The 18,554-nt window shown below is 37.2% G+C and overlaps 3 protein-coding genes across 4 annotated transcripts; 2 read left to right on the top strand and 1 right to left on the bottom strand.

Moving 5' to 3' along the window:
• Window positions 1–534: 534 nt before the first annotated feature.
• Window positions 535–7,053, top strand: LOC119981417 (probable ADP-ribosylation factor GTPase-activating protein AGD8). The gene is made up of 7 exons (XM_038824515.1): window positions 535–734; window positions 875–993; window positions 1,867–2,299; window positions 2,435–2,692; window positions 4,274–4,393; window positions 6,079–6,177; window positions 6,609–7,053. Exons 1-7 carry the CDS (start codon window positions 666–668, stop codon window positions 6,714–6,716), a joined length of 1,206 nt encoding a protein of 401 aa, XP_038680443.1. The 5' UTR covers window positions 535–665; the 3' UTR covers window positions 6,717–7,053.
• A 1,359-nt stretch (window positions 7,054–8,412) lies between these two features.
• Window positions 8,413–12,534, top strand: LOC119980412 (ubiquitin carboxyl-terminal hydrolase 20-like). 2 transcript variants are annotated; one of them, XM_038823098.1, is made up of 8 exons: window positions 8,413–9,511; window positions 9,594–9,714; window positions 9,843–9,953; window positions 10,185–10,357; window positions 10,480–10,821; window positions 11,031–11,153; window positions 11,423–12,002; window positions 12,092–12,534. In XM_038823098.1, the coding sequence occupies exons 1-8, from the start codon at window positions 8,747–8,749 to the stop codon at window positions 12,256–12,258; spliced, it is 2,382 nt and encodes a 793-aa protein (XP_038679026.1). In that variant the 5' UTR covers window positions 8,413–8,746; the 3' UTR covers window positions 12,259–12,534. The 2 variants fall into 2 exon arrangements, with proteins under 2 accessions (XP_038679026.1, XP_038679025.1); XM_038823097.1 differs by having other exon boundaries at window positions 8,415–9,511; window positions 11,028–11,153.
• Window positions 12,535–17,275: 4,741 nt separating this feature from the next.
• On the bottom strand, window positions 17,276–18,554 carry LOC119981485 (glycine-rich cell wall structural protein 1.8). The gene is made up of 2 exons (XM_038824625.1): window positions 17,746–18,554; window positions 17,276–17,619 (listed from the first exon to the last, which is right to left on the bottom strand). The coding sequence occupies exons 1-2, from the start codon at window positions 18,521–18,523 to the stop codon at window positions 17,465–17,467; spliced, it is 933 nt and encodes a 310-aa protein (XP_038680553.1). The 5' UTR covers window positions 18,524–18,554; the 3' UTR covers window positions 17,276–17,464.

The raw sequence follows: 18,554 nt of genomic DNA on the forward strand, positions 1-18,554 counted from the left end.
TCGGATCGTGCCGGTTGGCCACCGAAAACCGGTTTGACCGGTTGACCGGTTTTATTTGATTAATTAAATTTTTAATAATTAATAAAAAATTATAAAAAACCTGTAAAAATACTAGAAAAATACTATAAATTAAAATGCATCCAAATAAATAATAACCACATAATAACACTCTCAATCTCAAATTAAACATAATATTACCAAATGTAATTTTCAATTAACAAACATTCTTATAAAAAATACAACATAACTATATAAATTATAAAAATTCAAGTCTAACATAATCATTTAAATCTCAATTAGGTTCAATTTTTACTTTTTTTAAAGAAAATTACTTATTTTTTTATACATTTTTATTTTTTTTTATCAAAAAATTCTCAATTTTGAATTTTTCAAACCGGAGAACCGGTATTTATACCGAAAACCGGCCAGTTGAATCGGTATTTGACCAAACCGGTATTTTACTGATATTTTATTAAATCGTACCGGTGACCCTCCGGTTTCCGGTTGAACCGGTATTTTAAAACACTGTGAAAAACCAATAAAGAAGAAACAATAACAACAATTTGAGTTTCACAGTCTCTCTACTTCTCGCCGAGGAGGTGTTGTGATCGCACCTCTTCGGACCCTCGTCAATCCTTTCTCTCTGTTCTTTCTATCGACCAAACATGGCGTCCGACAGTTTTACCGATAAGAACGCCGTCTTCAGAAAGCTTAGAGCCAAATCAGAAAACAAGGTCTGTTTATATTGTTGTTTGATTTACGTCTTCGTTTTCTTGTGGCAATTGTTTGTGTTCTCCTGGTAGATCTGAACCAGATCAGGAAATTATGCTATTGGATCTCGATAATGACATTCGTTGGTCGTGTTTTTGATCAGATGTGTTTCGATTGTAATGCGAAGAACCCGACATGGGCGTCTGTTACGTACGGAATCTTCCTTTGCATCGATTGTTCTGCCGTACATCGCAGCCTCGGCGTGCACATCAGCTTTGTTAGGTAATTTGATTTCGCTCCTTCTCTTCGTGTATAGTTATCTGATTTGAGTTTGGTATGTTCATGCAATAGAGGCATAAAAAATCGATGTGGTTCTTCTGTTTACGATGCTAGGGTCTGATGGCTGTCCAAATTGGTATTTTCTATGTCCCATTAGAGAACTTATAATTTGTCAACATTTATTTTTGAAAGCTCCATTGGCGAGCTGGGTTGATACCTTCGCTGCCCATTAGTACTTCACAACCTCGAGAAATTGTGATAACTTCGACAATAAAGGATGATATGATTCAATGATTATCAATCCTTCCTGGCAAGGGAACACGAACATCATTGCATTTATAATTTGTTATAGCTTAAAAACTCTTAGCTTGCACTTGCATGCAATCGTGGTTGTAATTCTGAGGATACCTGGCCCAGCAAAGTCAGGTTTAGAAGTTTGGAGAATTATGATTTGTTATTGGAATTATGTAATGTGACAGATTGGATTTTTTTATGATGTTGAATCTTGGATTTATGAAACTAATGTGAAAGCCATCTAATGAATTTTTATTTTTTTAATTTAAATGTTACTAAAGAAGATACTAGAAGAAAGCTCGACTTCCTGATTCGATATTTTTGTCAATCAACGTGGTTGAAAAAAACATGAAATCTGATTTTCTTAGCTATGTATTAATGCATTTTGATAAGTTTCTCTTCATTGTTGGCTTTGGCCTTGATCTGACTCTTTTTAGGGATAGTACTTGTAGCCATCAGATTTATTTCCTTGATGCTTGATGCATCTTCATATTCTATTCGTTGTTTTGCCCTTTGGCTTTTACTTTGATTGCAATGAGTTGTAATCACAGTGAATATGCATTCTATTTATGTACTATGTAGGTCAACAAATTTGGACTCCTGGACTCCTGAGCAATTGAAAATGATGAGCTTTGGGGGAAACAACCGTGCACAAGTTTTCTTTAAACAGCACGGTTGGACTGATGGGGGAAAAATTGAGGCCAAGTATACATCAAGAGCTGCTGATTTATATAGGCAGATACTTTCGAAAGAAGTTGCTAAAAGTATGGTGGATGAGGCAAGCTTACCATCATCACCCATCGCTTCTCATTCCATCCTGGCAACTAATGGACTTCCTGAAGTAAAGATCGATGAGGCTCCTACAGAGAGTTCCTTAGAGAGGCAAGAAACATCTGAAATTGCACCTTCGCCAAAAGTTTATCATACAACAACTGTCAGTTCTATCAAGAAACCTCTTATTGCAAAAAAGACCGGGAAGTCCGGTGGATTAGGTGCTCGAAAGCTTACTACGAAGGTTTTCTTTCCCTCTCCTTTGTGAACAAGTCAATTATGGAAGGAGGGTATTTTTTAGATATTCTGATTTTGTCTATATTTCTGGATTATTCGTAGCTACTTTAATTCCCGTAAATTTTCACCATGTTATTTGCAGCCGAGTGAAGATCTCTATGATCAAAAGCCTGAAGAGCCAGTGATTCCGGTTGCTTCTTCAACTAAAACTCCAACTGCTGGCTCTTCTTTTACATCTCGCTTCGAGTATCTGGATACCATCCAACCTGCTGCATTGAGTAATTCTGGCCCACAAGTAATTAGCCATGTATCTCCACCAAAGTCTTCAAGCTTCTTTACCGACTTCGGAATGGAAAGTGGCTTCCAGAAGAAAGCAAGCTCAAATTCCCTGAAAGTGCAAGTATGCCCTATAACTACTGTTTCTTGCTTCTAGAGTTATGTTTAGGTTAACTTTTGTATGCAAATGCAAGTAGCAGTTCACGAGCATTGACACGTTGACCATGAATGTTATGGCAATAAAAGGACTTGACTAAGTTTAGGACGCCAACCAGAAAATCTAACTGCATGCACGTTAAAATGGTAGTAAATTCTTCACATATGCACAAACATGAATATGTGATCTTGATCCTTACAATTGCAAATATGCCGTGTCTCGTTTATTTTGTTTGGACGTGTGAAGGATAATATATTTCTCATATTTACCTACCTTGTTATAATATGCCAATATAGTGCATATAGTTAAGTAACGTGGAAGACACATGCACAAACAGGAAGACATGATCTTCATATTTGATTGTTTTATTTGCAATCCTCACACTTCTCTGATAAATCAAATTTTGTATCTAAATATTGCACTGTCTAATCACTCTGTAATCACGCTTTATAGGTAAGTATATGTGGAAGTGTCCTCACTTGTTAGTTGGTTGTTAGTTATTTAGTGCTCAGTGCACATGAAATAATATGGCAGAGTGAAGGTTGAAGCATAATTTTCAATGATTTGGCATCAATAATATAGAGAACTGCTGAAATGTCTGTAATGAAGAAGTTTGAGTATTAGAGTGTTGTTGCGTGGAACTTGTTGAAGTGGATTTGAGTATATATATGCAGGTGCTGTATGGCTACTTTCAATTCATCATAATGATCTCCATAAAGGAGATCCACTCCTTATAACACAAGAGCTGTGTGTTTATGACCTTGAGTGAAGAGCCAGACATTAGTTTCAGGAAGAAGCATATTAGGGCTTTCTTAAACTAAGAAATATTCTTAGCTTTAAATGCCAAAAGACTTTCCTAACCATGTTCTGAAGTGTTTTCGTGTTTCCTTTTGTTTATGTTGTTGAGGGAAAGGCAAAGTTTTGAATTGTGCTCATTTAGCTAGCATTAGTAAGTTTTTCTCTATTATGACTTGCAGGTAAGATAAAGTGAACACCATTCCTTGACTGTTCTATGTTGGAATTTAAAAAGTATATGGACGTTTTTCAGCTTCCATTTGTTTGTCTTCAATTTTCCTCTTCATTAGGAAATTCTTATTGCTACATATATTTTATGACACTGCTATTGCCTACTTTCACAGATAACGCCTACATCCCTCCCCCTCCCGAGTTTCATAAATTATGTATTGTAAATTTGTAAGAAGCTGTAGGGAAGTGACGACTTGGTTGTTATTTTTTAACCATATTCTTTAAGGAATTTGCTTTGAAGGATATAAATACTGGTACTGTAAATGCTGTTATATTTGCTTTCACACCAGTGGTTATTTTTATGGCCCTGTTAACATCATTTTTTTTCCATGACTATGCTTGAATTTCTTGGTTTATCTATTTATTTTATTTAGTTTTAATGTTCACATGTCGAAAGCGGATATTGTTTTTGTGTAATTCAAGATGCCATCATTGCATGATATGGTTGGTGCATTATGTCAGCCATGGTTGTGTGTGTTTCTTGTTTTTGTGCTTCTTACATCCTATTGTTATGTTGTTCAGGAAACTGATGAGGCACGAAAGAAGTTCTCAAACGCAAAATCTATTTCATCCGACCAATTTTTTGGGGATCGGAACAAAGCTGCTGACGCCGAAGCACAAATGTCTTTGCAGAAGTTCTCAGTATGTGCTCAAATTAAAACTTACTGAAAATCCCTTTTTTTTAAGAAAAAAATTCCACTTATTTTTTTCTTCAAAGTTTTTTTTTTCCTATCTTGTTTAATATCACATGTTTTCAATTTCTGTTTTTCTCTAATTAATCTTAGCTAACAATATAATAATAGAAATGATGTAGCATTACCTTAATGCAACAGCTGTGGCTTCTGTTACCTCGTTACATGGAAAATATGCTTGTAAAAGTGTATAACAAGGTTTTGAATTCTAGGATCAGAAAGAATGTTTTGGTCCAAGAATGTTTTCTAGGTAGTTTGGTTTCTAAAGGTGTTGATGTAGTTTTCTTTATATTCCATGTCTTATTTGTAATATTCTTTATTTTATATTATTGGACAGACTCATTTTGATCCATTGTTCTTGTTTTATTATTAGACCTTTATATATTGCTTAAGTTCTCATTTCAAGTTAGGTTTTCATTAATTAGCTTCCTGTTGGAGGTTCTAACCAAATTATATGTATTATTGAATTCTCTTAACATAAATGGTTTCAGAGGATAAGGAATTTGAAAACTTTTAATGTGAAGCTTTTGTTCCCTGGTGTCTTTTCTCTTCCCACCTTTTTCTTTCTGTTTTTATTGCTACTTAATCTTACATTGCTAATCATTGGAAAACCCTTTTTGAATTTTCTACATCATTCAAAGCTAAACCTAATTCTTATAACTTTCTTAAACTCAGCTCCGTATGTATTCTCCTGCTCTTTAACCAGTACATACATATGAAACAGACCTCAAAGTAAGGCCATTTTGTTGTCCTGTAAGTACCAGTTCAGCTGTTAAATTCTTTGTTTCTATTATTCCCCATCCGATCATCACATCTTAATCGATTCAATCCAAATTGTTCCACAAATCTAAAGTTTTACTCAATAACTCTTTACGGCTTGGCAAAAATTAATCTCAACTAATTATCTCTTATAGATTCTCACGTTGCTGAAACAAAATTGTTTGGGGTAAAGGCTTGATGATGACGATGAGCACTTTTTAGTCCTCAAATCCTAATTTCACATGAAACATTGACAGGACATTATTAACCCCAAACAATATCAGATATAGTTAACCCTATCTTTCTGCTTGGTTTCAGTAAGATTTTAAAACAAATGGCATGGTTAGATATATTAAGCTTAAAGTTGGTGTTGTTATGGGGATTCAATGGATGGATGTATTTCTTGACATGACTGAGAGTTTCTTTAGCTGGTGTCAAGTGATGAACGAGAAGTTTACTAGAGGGTTAATAAGTTAAAAGGGATTGTGGCTAGTTGGAGTTTGATGGGGAAAAACATTGGACATAATTACACAGTTGTACTTGAGGCTAATAGGAAAGTGAAATTGAGTAACATCAAGGAAATGCCCACTTTACTGGTAAATTCTACCTGTCTTAATGTTTCTTGTTTATGTTAAGGAAGTATTTCAAATTTTTAGGGGAAAGGAAGACCAATGTTCTAGCTTTTTCAAGTTCACGCTGTTTGTCTTCAATTTCATCCCAGAGCAAGAAAACCCAAAAAGACCAAAACCTAACATGCTATGAAGTATGAACCATCTTGTTGATCTTTGTATGCCATTAATTATGAATTGCTCCAGGGTTACTACATGTTCCTTATGATTGTCGATTGACCAGTATTAATGTCCATGTAATTTGCAGGGTTCCTCAGCGATTTCTAGCGCTGATCTTTTTGGTCACAACTCTGAAATGTCCCTTGATTCTGCTGCGAGTGACCTTATTAACCGGCTCTCATTCCAGGTATGATGAATTGCTTTCATTTGTTATTTGACTAGATAAGCTCCGGCTCAGCATATTTTTGTGCATTTATCAGTATGCTCTCAGTTTTAATCTCTATAAATCGAGTCCTTTGAAATGTGATTGACGTCATCATTTGAGGAGGATATAGACAATTCATCAAACATCTTACATTAGTGCATTATATTCACTTGGTCCTTTTGTCTTGGTATTTTTTGCTTAGCATTCTCTTTTGTTTATAGATGATAGTTGTCTTAAATTAGTGCACTACTACTATATTACCATTCAAATTAAAATTTACTGTAATGCAAGTGGATTTATGTTTGGACATCTTGTGGGGTGCTCCCCCCTCGTTTTACTAATACGATGAGTGGGTGGATGATTGATTGGTGCTTGACTGTTGATTTTTTAACCCCCTCTCTCTTTTTCTTCAGGCACAACAGGATATCTCTTCCCTAAAGAACATTGCAGGAGAGACAGGGAAGAAGCTTAGCTCCTTGGCATCGAATTTAATAACCGATCTTCAGGACAGAATCATTTGATAATTCATTTTTTTTAATGTTCTGATTACGGAGTTCATTACCTCACCGATCCAATTTCTTGTGTAGTCAATGCGAAATGAGTTTAATTATATATATATATATATATATATATATATATTTTTCCCCCCCCTGGGGTTCAAATAAAACCTTATATTTCTTCTCCATGATATACGACTTGCTGGTTTTCGAAGCTAGGTACTTGAGAATGGTCGTGTTTTAGATTTCTATCAACTGTCTTAATGGGATTGACTTGGCTATAGAATTCCCAGACGAAATTGTATCCGCGATTACTCCTAGTTATGAACCCTTATTCATGCATTGATTCTTCTTTGTGGAACTGCCGTGTTTAATCCCTTGGGTATTTCTTTACTTTTCTGAACTTGTATGTCCCTATTGCACCATATATCAGAAAGCCCTGTATTAGATAATCGCTGTTTACATTAAATTGGTGATGAACATCCAATCATCGTTCAAGAATTTTCCTGAATTCAAAAGGTCTTTACTGTTTGGTAGGAAATAAATAGCAAGTACAAGTGTGACAATTTTAATGTTACAAGTTTCATATTACCTTTTTTTTTTCTTTTTAAAGAGACACTAACAATATTTATTGAATAAGAAAGTAATAGTTTTTGGCTATTAAAACTCAATTCTCTAGAGAATAGATTTTGAGATTCCAACTTCTCAAAATCAAACCATAACTGGGAATGAGTGATTTTTATTCACATTCTCCTTTAAATGACAACCAAATGGCCGTTAATTGGGCAGAGAAGTCGAGAAGGGGGAGCTGAGTTTTGATCCCAGATTTAAAGGTTATACGTACATTATCCTTGTCACTTCTAACTTCTTCGGAGTACGTCTTTAACTTTTTATTTGTCGATTGAAAAATATATTTTTCAAATTTTCTCCTACAAAATATGAGAATTTTTATTTACACAATATCAAACTACTAAGTTTACACCACTTACTCCAACTTTATAAGTTTACACCCAAAATACCCTTTACTTGTAAATAGGAATTCCTTATTTATAAGTTATTGTCTTCAATTTTAAAAGAGATTCCTTCTTCATATCCAAATCCAACCCATATTTCGACAACTGATACTTTGATCTACTCAAAGATGGAGTGTTCTTCCCCAAGTGATCATCCTAGGAATAGGGATTGGTGAAGCAGATTCAAACCTCTCAACATGAATAAATTGACTCAATCGGATCTTATCACTTGTTATTGATTTTGCTTAGTTTGATTTGTATTTTTTGTGTTGAATTGGGTAATTGACATAATCAGCGAATCAAATAATTATTTGTTTAAAAAAAGGGTACAATCATGTGATTTTTTATTACAAAAATCGGGATAATACTGTTGATTATTGATAACAAAATCGGACAGTCATGTTGATTATTGATAATAAAATCGGGATGATTGTGCTGATTTTTTTTCATTTAAGAATATATCGGACATTTCATACAGTGATATATGTGAATAAAAAATTCTAAAAATGGTGTAAACTTAATACTTTTGTGGGGCACAAAATAATTGTAAAACCCATTATTTCCAAAAATAAAAATAAAAGTTTAATATTGTAGGTTTTCGATTAGGGTAGGATACAAACTCTGGTGTCCTATACGTCTTCTACAGTTTCTTCTTTTTCTACGGCGCTCCCAGTCAACCGAGAACAGTGAAAGAAGGTAAAATACGGAAGAAAGGCACGATCGCGCTCTCTGTCTCTCTCTCGTTTGTCAACTTCTCTGCGAAGCAAAAGCGCCAAATAAAAAAATGGCGGCTTTGTTTTCCCCCTCTTTTCAAAATCCTTCTTGAAAAGCAAAAACCGGATCCTCAATTTTCCCTCTTTTTTAGTCTTTTGGCGCTTCAATTCTCAAAACCGTAAGAAACCCAAATCTATTTTTCGAATTCAAATCGTGCAAATCCTGGAGCCAGTGAATTCTACCATTATCAGCTGTCTTTCCGTTCGTAAAATTATCTATTCGGTATTGATTGAAATCGGGAGGCTCGCCTCTCTTTCTATTACCCTAATGGAGACCATTGTCTCTAAAGCCCTCCAGGAGGACTCTGATCGCATGGAGTCTGTTGTTTCTTGCCCGAATTTTGATGGGTCTTCTCCAATTTCGCCTTCAATCGTTGTTTCAGTTGAAGCAATTGATGGGTCTGCTTCCTCTCTGCAAATGGAAACCCTAGACGGTGATTCTATTAGGTCTTCACCTTCGAGCCCTGATAGGGTTTTGGCGATTTCTTCGGGAGTTCCTGATTCTGATGAAAACCTTGGTGGGTCTTCACTTGTTGAAACCCTAGCTGATCAATCTTTGGTTTCTTTACCGCCAAATCCAATTGGGTCGCCGCAATCTGCTCCTTTTTCATCATCTAATGACGGTGTCTCTTCATCCTCTTCCGAAATCGAGAACCTAGATGGTCATACTTTGGTCCCATCAGTGTGGAAACCGACCGAGCCTGCTCTTCTGGAAGCCCAAGACTGCTCAGCAAGCCCAAAGATGTCTTCATGGACGGTGGCTCAGCATCCACTAAGGTGGCCTCTTCAAAGAGTCAATCCAATTCGTTGGTCGTCTTTGCGGAGAGAGCTCCAGAAAGATGATTCAGACCAACCATTATGTCTTCTAGACAATGGCGATGAATTAAACCCTTCTGAAGACTGTATACTCCTGAACAGTTTTAATGACCGTCCAGGGTATGTGCAGAGGCGTATAACCTCCCAATGGCCTCATCATTGGAGTCCATGGGAAAGCAGAAATCGATTTTGCCTTGAAACAAAGCCTACTGGGGTGGTATGTTCCATATAATTTCATGTTGTGCTACGTATATTTCTTGCGTAGTCTTATGTGCCTTGACGATTTTTTTTTCTGTCAGGGTGCTGGGCTTGAAAATCTCGGTAATACTTGCTTCCTCAATGCAATCCTGCAATGCTTCACACACACTGTGCCTTTTTTACAGCATCTTCGATCTTACAGTCATGAAATGCCGGATGATTGTAAGAACTTTTTAAAAACTTAATTGTTCATTATCATTTACATGTTGTCATTAATTTCTCAGTAGTCCGTATGCTTTACCTGAACTTTCTATATTGCTTTATAACATGGGAAACTGCAAAATTTTCAGGCACTAATGACGGATTCTGTGTAATATGTGCTTTGCGCGAGCATGTTGATCTTGCCCTAGCCTCCTCAGGGAAGAGCATATCACCTTTGAAATTAGTTGACAATTTGAATTGTATCCTCTTATGTACTTTTTTTGTTTATTTTTTTCTTTACATATATGTGAATTTTTTTTTTGCTTCATGCTTAATTATAACTCGAATGCGTGTGATAAGTTATATCTGTTGACATGCTAAATTATTGCTTGAATGCGCTATGAGTTTATCATGTGAGGAGAGTTCTATCTTCATTTTTTCTTAAAAAACTTTTTGTATACAATTTGTCATCCTTGATCAGAAGTCATCAGACTTTTCATCTACATTCCAGAGAAACCAGCAGGAAGATGCTCATGAATTCCTGCAATGCTTCCTAGAAAAACTTGAGAGAAGTTGTTTGAATTCAAAGGCAAGTGGTGAGAGTTTGCCTTCAAAAGATGATAACATAGTGGATCAAGTTTTTGGTGGTCGTCTTGTGAGCAAGGTATGAATGTAGATTATCTCTATTGTTCTTTGTCTTGACTGTATTGTGTATCAGTATTAAATTGTTTGCACTCTTCTAACCAATAACAACTGACTCTGTTATCATGTTATCCTAAATCACAGCTGCAGTGTTGCAACTGCGGAGACTATTCTGACAAATATGAGCCCATGATTGACCTAAGCTTGGAGATTGAAGATGTGCATACCCTCTTGAGCGCTCTGGATTCTTTTACTAGGGTGGAAAAGATTGAAGATCCAGAAGCTAGGATTAAATGTGAGAAATGTAATGAAATGGCATCAAGGGAGAAGCAGCTGATGCTGGACCAGGCCCCTAAGGTTGCTGCACTCCACTTGAAGAGATTTAAGACGAATGGTTGCTTTGTTCAGAAGATTGACAAGCATGTGGAGTTCCCACTGGAACTAGACCTGAATCCCTACACCAGTGGACATCTTCTAGATAATGACGTGAGTAACAGGTTATGAGCTCCTTATCAAAATAAAAATCAGTGGATAACAAGGAAACATTAATTAAGTTGAAGAAGATAGTCATTTTTCGTTAAAATTGCCATGGAAAGAATATAATACTTAATTGAAATAGTCTTCTATGTTTGATAGCATTCAGTGACAATCTAAAAGGCTTTCTTATGGTCCTTTTTTCCCCCATTATACAGCAGGTTGAGTTGAAGTATCAACTGCATGCGGTTGTGGTGCATCGTGGTTACTATTCTACATCTGGGCATTACTTTTGTTACATACGATCTGACCTCGGCACATGGCACCAGTTGGATGATTCAATGGTAATGTTGGTTTTCTTCCTTTTCTGTAAATTGTTCGATCCTGATAATTTTTTATCTCATAAAATGTGTGATTCCCAAAGGGTGTTCTTGATTGATCTCTGTAAATTTTGCAAGTTTGTGTTCAATATTGACCACCTAGCTAGTGTTTATAGATGTCAGTTTGATTAGCATCTAGAATTATGTTCTATATGACAGATTGAAAATGTTTCAAATCTTACGGGTGGTCCATATAAATTGAATTTCTCGTTTATGAGTGTGCCCTTCTGCAGGTCTATACAGCTACTGAAGAATTTGTGCTATCTCAGAATGCTTATATTCTGTTTTATGCCAGAGAGGGTACACCATGGTTTTCAAAATTTTGGGAATCACAAAAGCCTTCCTTGGATTTCGGTTCTTTTAATACGTCACCCAAGTCAGTTCTTGATGATGTGGATGGTGAAAGTACCATGCATTCTAACTCTGCAAAACTTGGGAATTGCACCTCCTATAAATCCATAGATAGCGCTGAGGAGAATCTGACCAACTTATCTTGTAGAAGTAAGCAGGAAGAGGAAATTAAGGATACTGAGGATGTAATTGCTACCTGGTTCAATGCTGAACCAGGACTTAATGGAGCAAGTCATTCTTGCAATGAGTCTGGAGGCGACTCCCTCATGGTTGATGCTTTAGTGCCACCCAGCACTACAGATGGCTGCGAACAGATTTTGGGGGATGATTTTTGTAGTACGCATTCTCTTGAAGAAAATGACTGCACCCAGGATCCTGACACAGGTGTGAAGATTGAAGGTCTTCTTCCCTCAACACGATTGAAATCCCGAAGTTTGGATGTAAATCATGGAGGGTCTTCAGGTAGAGGAATTTACTTATATAAACTGTTTATATTACCCTTTTCTCATTGATTTTAATTTCACTAATTTGAGGTTTAATGGCTTTTATAGAATCCAATTTTCGTTTACATGGTCATCTGAAGGTGGGGAAACAATCAACTAATAAGAAACCATTGAGGAAATCACGAAAGCATTCAGAGAAAGTCGAAGCTTTTAGATACCTAAATAGGTGTGGGAACTCTTCAAGGAAAACGGCGTTTATGGCTGCATTACGATAATCACCACACTGACAGGATGGTCAGCCCTTGTTGTGCTTGCCATAGGAACTACCATGCTACTGTTCGGCTTTGTGACAAAGCTTTATTCAAAAGTTGTGATGTTGCATAATTAGTTTGCAAGTTCTAGGCCAATATACAAGTAAAGAGATGTTTAGTGCAAACTGTGTATACTTGAGATGTTGCTCTTCCAATGTTCTTTTTTAATCTTGTGAACTGAAACCTGGGCAGTTGATCTGTCTTCTTACAATTGGTTATCTTTTTAGGGTTAGTTTCTTATGGAGGCAGTGAGTATTGTGGTTTTTATAGTCATTTACTTTTATATACTAGTTGGTTCGGGGATAGTCTTTTGTGTCCTAATTATTTGTAGACAAAAGGGCACAGATTATCCAAATTCCAAACCAATCTTGGTCTGACATTGCAAGATTTTGTCTTTAATTAATGACCAGTGCTCGTCTTTGTCAATAAACCCTGATGCCATTGGCCAGCAAATGAAATTCTTATACTTTGTGCAACGTAATCATTGATTCCTTAAGATATAATCAAGATTAGTATTAGAGATTAGCATCATCTTCTGGCATGTTATTATGACAGCAGGCCTAGTTATATCAAGAGACTGCTAAGCTAAGCCAACGCTAGGTTTCATCCCCTGACTCTCTGTTCGTTTTTCAAAGGCCTTGAGAAACCAACTATATTTAGAACCCAAATGGCGCACCATTGATAAAATTCCACCCAAATGGCTTATGACCCGGGTTTGTTTTTCTTTTCCATGTTCTTTACTTGGTTGAACAATTTGTGGGTTGTCTTTAATTTGCGTTTGTTTATGACCCTGAAAGTAAATCATGGCTTAGGAGACAGAGATGTACTTGAATTAGTCGTATAACATATATTTTCATTCAACTTTTGTCGAGCTCTATTTTCTACGAATGCTACTATTGGATATTGTGAAGGGAGTAGAGAATTATCTAGATATTAGAACTATTAACAATGTGAATCACCCTATGTTTCGATCAGCGTGTAAAGCTATTGGATTGACATGTGATGATAAAGAGTGACATGACGCATTAGATGAAGTGACACATTCAGCAATCGGAAGACAAATGAGATAGCTTTTTGTAACGTTACTTTTTTCATGTAAGGTTGTTGATCCTAAGAAATTGTGGGACGAATTACATTTACAAGATGATATTCTTCATTGTTTAAGGAAGATGTTAAACAACCGTCATCTTGAATTTCCAAAGGTAGATAGAAATCAAATATTAATCTAGTCGGAGGAATTGTTGAACAATAGTGGAAGGTCACTAAATCAATTGAACATTTCAATATCAAATAAAGGGCTTCTTCAGATATTGCATAATAGATTCATTAATTAGAGAAGAGTTAGATTACACTTAAAACTATATATGGCTTATATTTAACAAGGCTTGTTTTTTTTTTTTTTTTTTTTAAATATTGTACAACTATATGTTGATGTCTCATGGTTTTGCTTTGATCTGCAAAGAGACTCAATAATGTGCAAGTCTAATAAATAAAGATCTTCTGTAATAAAAGAATTTGCATAGCCTCATGTCCTGCTTCGAGCCTTCAAGCTGTTGTGGATCATAGTTTGTTTTTGTAAGAAACAGAGTGACTATATATATACTTGAATATATCATTCTGCGTGGGATATATATATATAGGAGTATCACATAAATATGAAAGTAAGATTAGCATTGACATCCTATATATCTATCTATCCCTGCTGCCATTCTTAATACAATAAGCTACACTTGTTTCTTCATCACAAATGCTTGCTCACAGGACATATATGGTCACCACCATCATCACCACCACCAAAGCACGCACAACATGAATTGCGTAGCCATCAATGTTTTTGCCTGACTCCATATTGTAGCCATATGCCATGCCAGCTTCTTCTTCAAACGTGAAACAAGGCTCTAGTTGCACTTCTTGCTACTAAATCCAAAACCATCATGTTAGCTACATATATAGCTTCACTTTATTTACATTTAAAATTTAAATTGTATCGCTATATATATATATATATATATGTATGTATGTATGTATATAGTTTCAATTCCGCGTTTTGTGCAATATCGATCTGAATGTGGATTTCTTGTTGAAGCACATGCAAATGGGATGAGGGAGCCTGGCCGGGTGCACTGATCACAATGTGTGTGTGGACCATTTTTGTGTGCGCAGTCCCACTGTCTCACTATTTGCTCGGGTTGTGGTGGTGTGCTTATACGCTGTTGTCCACCATAGTTTCTCTCTCTCTCTCTCTCTCTATATATATATATATATATGTGTATATATATATATACACATACGCACTACACCCACAGTCGTCGTCTATTAAAGAACAAAAACCTATATAAAACCTAACTATTCTTATCATAATAGGGGAGGGAGGGCATGCCCATGTACTGCCACAACAGGCAAATCATTGTCTTGGGACATTTATCTTGTCCAAAGTGGTTTCTCATTGACTTGATATCAAATGTTTGCCTCCTCCAAAACTTATGAATACCTTCTGGTAGTTCTTATTAGCGATCTGTGATCTTGATCCCGGATATGTGTTGTAGAGAAGTCAACAACCACTTTGAACAAGTATTTGCGAACAAAAATTTAGAGTTTGAAGAAGATGAACATGACATTGATTATAGTGAAAGTGATAATGAGAAAGTTGATGCTAATGTCAACATTGCAGAGGGTGAAATAAATCTATTTGAACAGACTATGCTCCACCATTCATACATGGCACCACCAATTTCGGAATTTGAAAATATTAGTTTAGCAAATGATGCAATATGTAGGGCTTGGAAAATCGGCCAGTAGGAAAAGATGGTGAGTTAGCAGTAAATCAAGTCTTTGAAAATAAAAAAGAACTATTTCATGCAGTGAAGATCGACCTCGAACATTCTAAACAATTATCAGTACAAGACAAAATGTTCAAGCACCGACGTTTTTCAATTTAAATGTGTAGAAGAGAGAAATTGCAAATGGTATCTTCGGGTAATGTTGAAAGATAAACTGAAATTATGAATGATAATTGTAATGAAAGGATCGTATACATACACAAATGCTTCTTTAAATCAAGGTCACCGACAATTGAATTTTGAGTACCTTACACAAAAAGTTTTATCTATTATCAGAGCTAATTTGAAAGTTAACATTGCAGCTATTCAAGCTTTTGCAAAGCTCTTAATCATAGTTTTTAAACCCGGACCGACCCTTCTATCGGACCGTGAAACCCGTGAACCAGCGGTCTCCCCTGTTTTTTGTTGGAAAAAGACTGTTTGTGCATCAACCCGCGACCCGACGGGTTAAAAGAAAACCTGCATGTTTTGTAAAATGACTTAAAAACAAAGAATATTTTATTTTTGTTAATGAATTGTGAGGTCAAATATGTAATTTACCTTCAATGGACACAAAAATATTTTATTTTTGTTAATGAATTTGAATTTTGTGTTTGGTTTATGAATTGTTTATTTGATTTGCTTATTGCTATAAAATTTAGTAAATTTTTGCTGAAAAATTATGGTTGAATTGTACAGGTATGCTCCTCTAACTTGCTATATAGTATATAGTTATATAGTATATAACTATTAAATTATAATTTTTTATTATTTATTAAAAACCCGCGGTTCAACCTCTACGTAACGGTTGAACCTCGAAACCCTTGACCCTTCAACCTTGACGGTTCGACACGCGGGTCGGGTTTAAAAACTATGCTCTTAATTGTTGTTTTTTTTCCCTTTTTATAAAGGAGCAAATTTTATTAATGATATTAAGAGAGATAGGACTAGGGGAGTCATTTCCAATGATGAACATTATTTACACCCCATTATTTACTTAGGACACTCCACTCTAAATAAACCACAGTTAAAAATATAACAATTATGAGTTCATCCCATTTTGTGTTTTCACAATCTACACCCCTAGAATCCTGATTCCTCTCTCTCTCCCTCATCATCTTGGTGCAAAGCCTCTCTTGCTCTCCTCCCAAGTTCCACAACGATTTCCTGCACTTTGCCTTTGAAGTTCTCATTGATGAAGGCGAGGATGTCGGTGGGTCTCCGTCGAAGATGAAAGGATTTGGGGTTGAAAGTGGTGGGGAAGAAGACGATGAAAGGATTTAGGGTTGAAAGTGGCGGGGAAGAAGAAGATGGAAGGATTTGGGGTTGAAAGTGGTGGGGAAGAAAAAGATGGAAGAATTAATTGCGATTGAAAGTGGTGGGGAAGAAGAAGATGGAAGGATTTGAGACTGAAAGTGGTAGAATCAATGGGGTGTTGAAAGAGTGCGTTTTTTACCACGTTAATGGGACCTTAATAAGGTGTGAGGTGCAAATAAGGTTCATTATTTCCAATAGAAACCAAAAAACTAGAAAATGACGTCAATTACAGGCATCGAAGCTTTTGTGAGCTCACAATTGGTTGGTCACATGTTGTGACATTCTGAATGAGGTTGGCGAGTGACATCGTCTTGATGAGGTTGCAGACATAATTGTGGGTGCGGGAGTTGAATTAGCACGGGATTGTAGATACATATGAGGTCTGGCACACAGACGTGGTCGGGACTACGGTGCATGCTACTGGCTTCATTGTTGATCATTCACAATTCAGGCAGGATAAGGCCGATCTATCTTCCGCCCCCACTCCGTTGATCAACTAGGAATAGAACGAGTTATTTGACTTTCATACTTATAGATCATTTTAGCTTGTGAGATATTGATTTAGTGTACCAAGACGAATAGCATTGTCACATTGCATAGGAGGTTGATGTCCAAACATGGGTGATTGATGATGATCCGTTGATTGATATGTTGGAGCAAGTGTGGGTCCCAAGTCCAGTATTTGCTGTAGTTTTCTTAATAAACCTTACGTGGTAGGCAATTAGGCATGCAAAACAAAGCACTTTATCAATTACGTACGAGATAACAACATTTTTCATGCATTAACAAGAGTTGAAACTAATACAAAGTTATTATGAGACAATGATTTGTAAGAAAAACACTCGTATTAATATTTTATTTATTTGAAAGCAATACATTGATTACAAATAATATATGATTTCATCCATTATGCTCAATGATATATAGATAATACTACACTTATTAGTTATAATTATGATATTCTTTTTACCCAACAAAGGCAATTAATTAAGTAGCTAGAAGCATTTTTCTTATATAACAATGAAGTGGCATTCTCAAGGGGCATAGCCACCATGGCCACCACCCTCACCGCCGCCTCCACCACTTCCATAGCCACCCCCATGTGCACCTCCAGCGCCATATCCTCCCCCGCCACCTTCACCTCCTCCATATCCGCCTCCGTGTGCTCCTCCAGCACCATATCCTCCCCCTCCTCCAGCACCACTTCCTCCACCTCCTCCATATCCACCACCTTGCTCTCCACCAGCACCATACCCACCGCCTGCTCCACCACCTTTGCCACCCCCATATCCACCAGCAGCACCACCTCCACCACCACTACCACCTCCACCACCATATCCTGATCCATGTTCTCCACCACCTCCATATCCTGCTCCACCACCTTCACCACCACCACCACCATAACCAGCCCCATGCTCACCTCCATAACCACCTCCATGTCCACCACCACTTCCACCACCTCCACCAGCATACCCACCCCCATGTTCTCCTCCAGCACCATACCCAGCTCCACCACCTTCACCACCACCACCATATCCTCCAGCGCCAGAACCACCTCCATGTCCACCACCACTTCCACCACCACCACCAGCATACCCACCCCCATGTTCTCCTCCAGCACCATACCCAGCTCCACCACCTTCACCACCACCACCACCACCACCATATCCTCCAGCGCCAGAACCACCTCCATGTCCACCACCACTTCCACCACCTCCACCAGCATACCCACCCCCATGTTCTCCTCCAGTACCATACCCAGCTCCACCACCACCACCACCACCATATCCTCCAGCACCATAACTACCTCCCCCACCACCACCACCACTGCCTCCACCTCCACCATATCCACCAGCAGCAGCTCCATATCCCCCACCCCCACCTTCTCCACCCCCATGACCACCTCCATACCCACCACCATGTTCTCCTACAGCTCCATACCCTCCCCCACCTCCCCCACCTGAGCCTCCTCCACCACTATGTCCTCCATCAGCACCTTCATAAGTGAGTAGGGTTCTAGTTCTAGCGGCTGAACATATCGCTAAACCCAATAACACAAACAAAACTACACCAACAACTTTGTAAGTACCCATGAGAGAGTGTGAAAAATGAGGCGCACAACCT

Source organism: Tripterygium wilfordii, chromosome 16, assembly GCF_013401445.1.
Source record: "Tripterygium wilfordii isolate XIE 37 chromosome 16, ASM1340144v1, whole genome shotgun sequence".
Lineage (NCBI taxonomy): Eukaryota > Viridiplantae > Streptophyta > Magnoliopsida > Celastrales > Celastraceae > Tripterygium > Tripterygium wilfordii.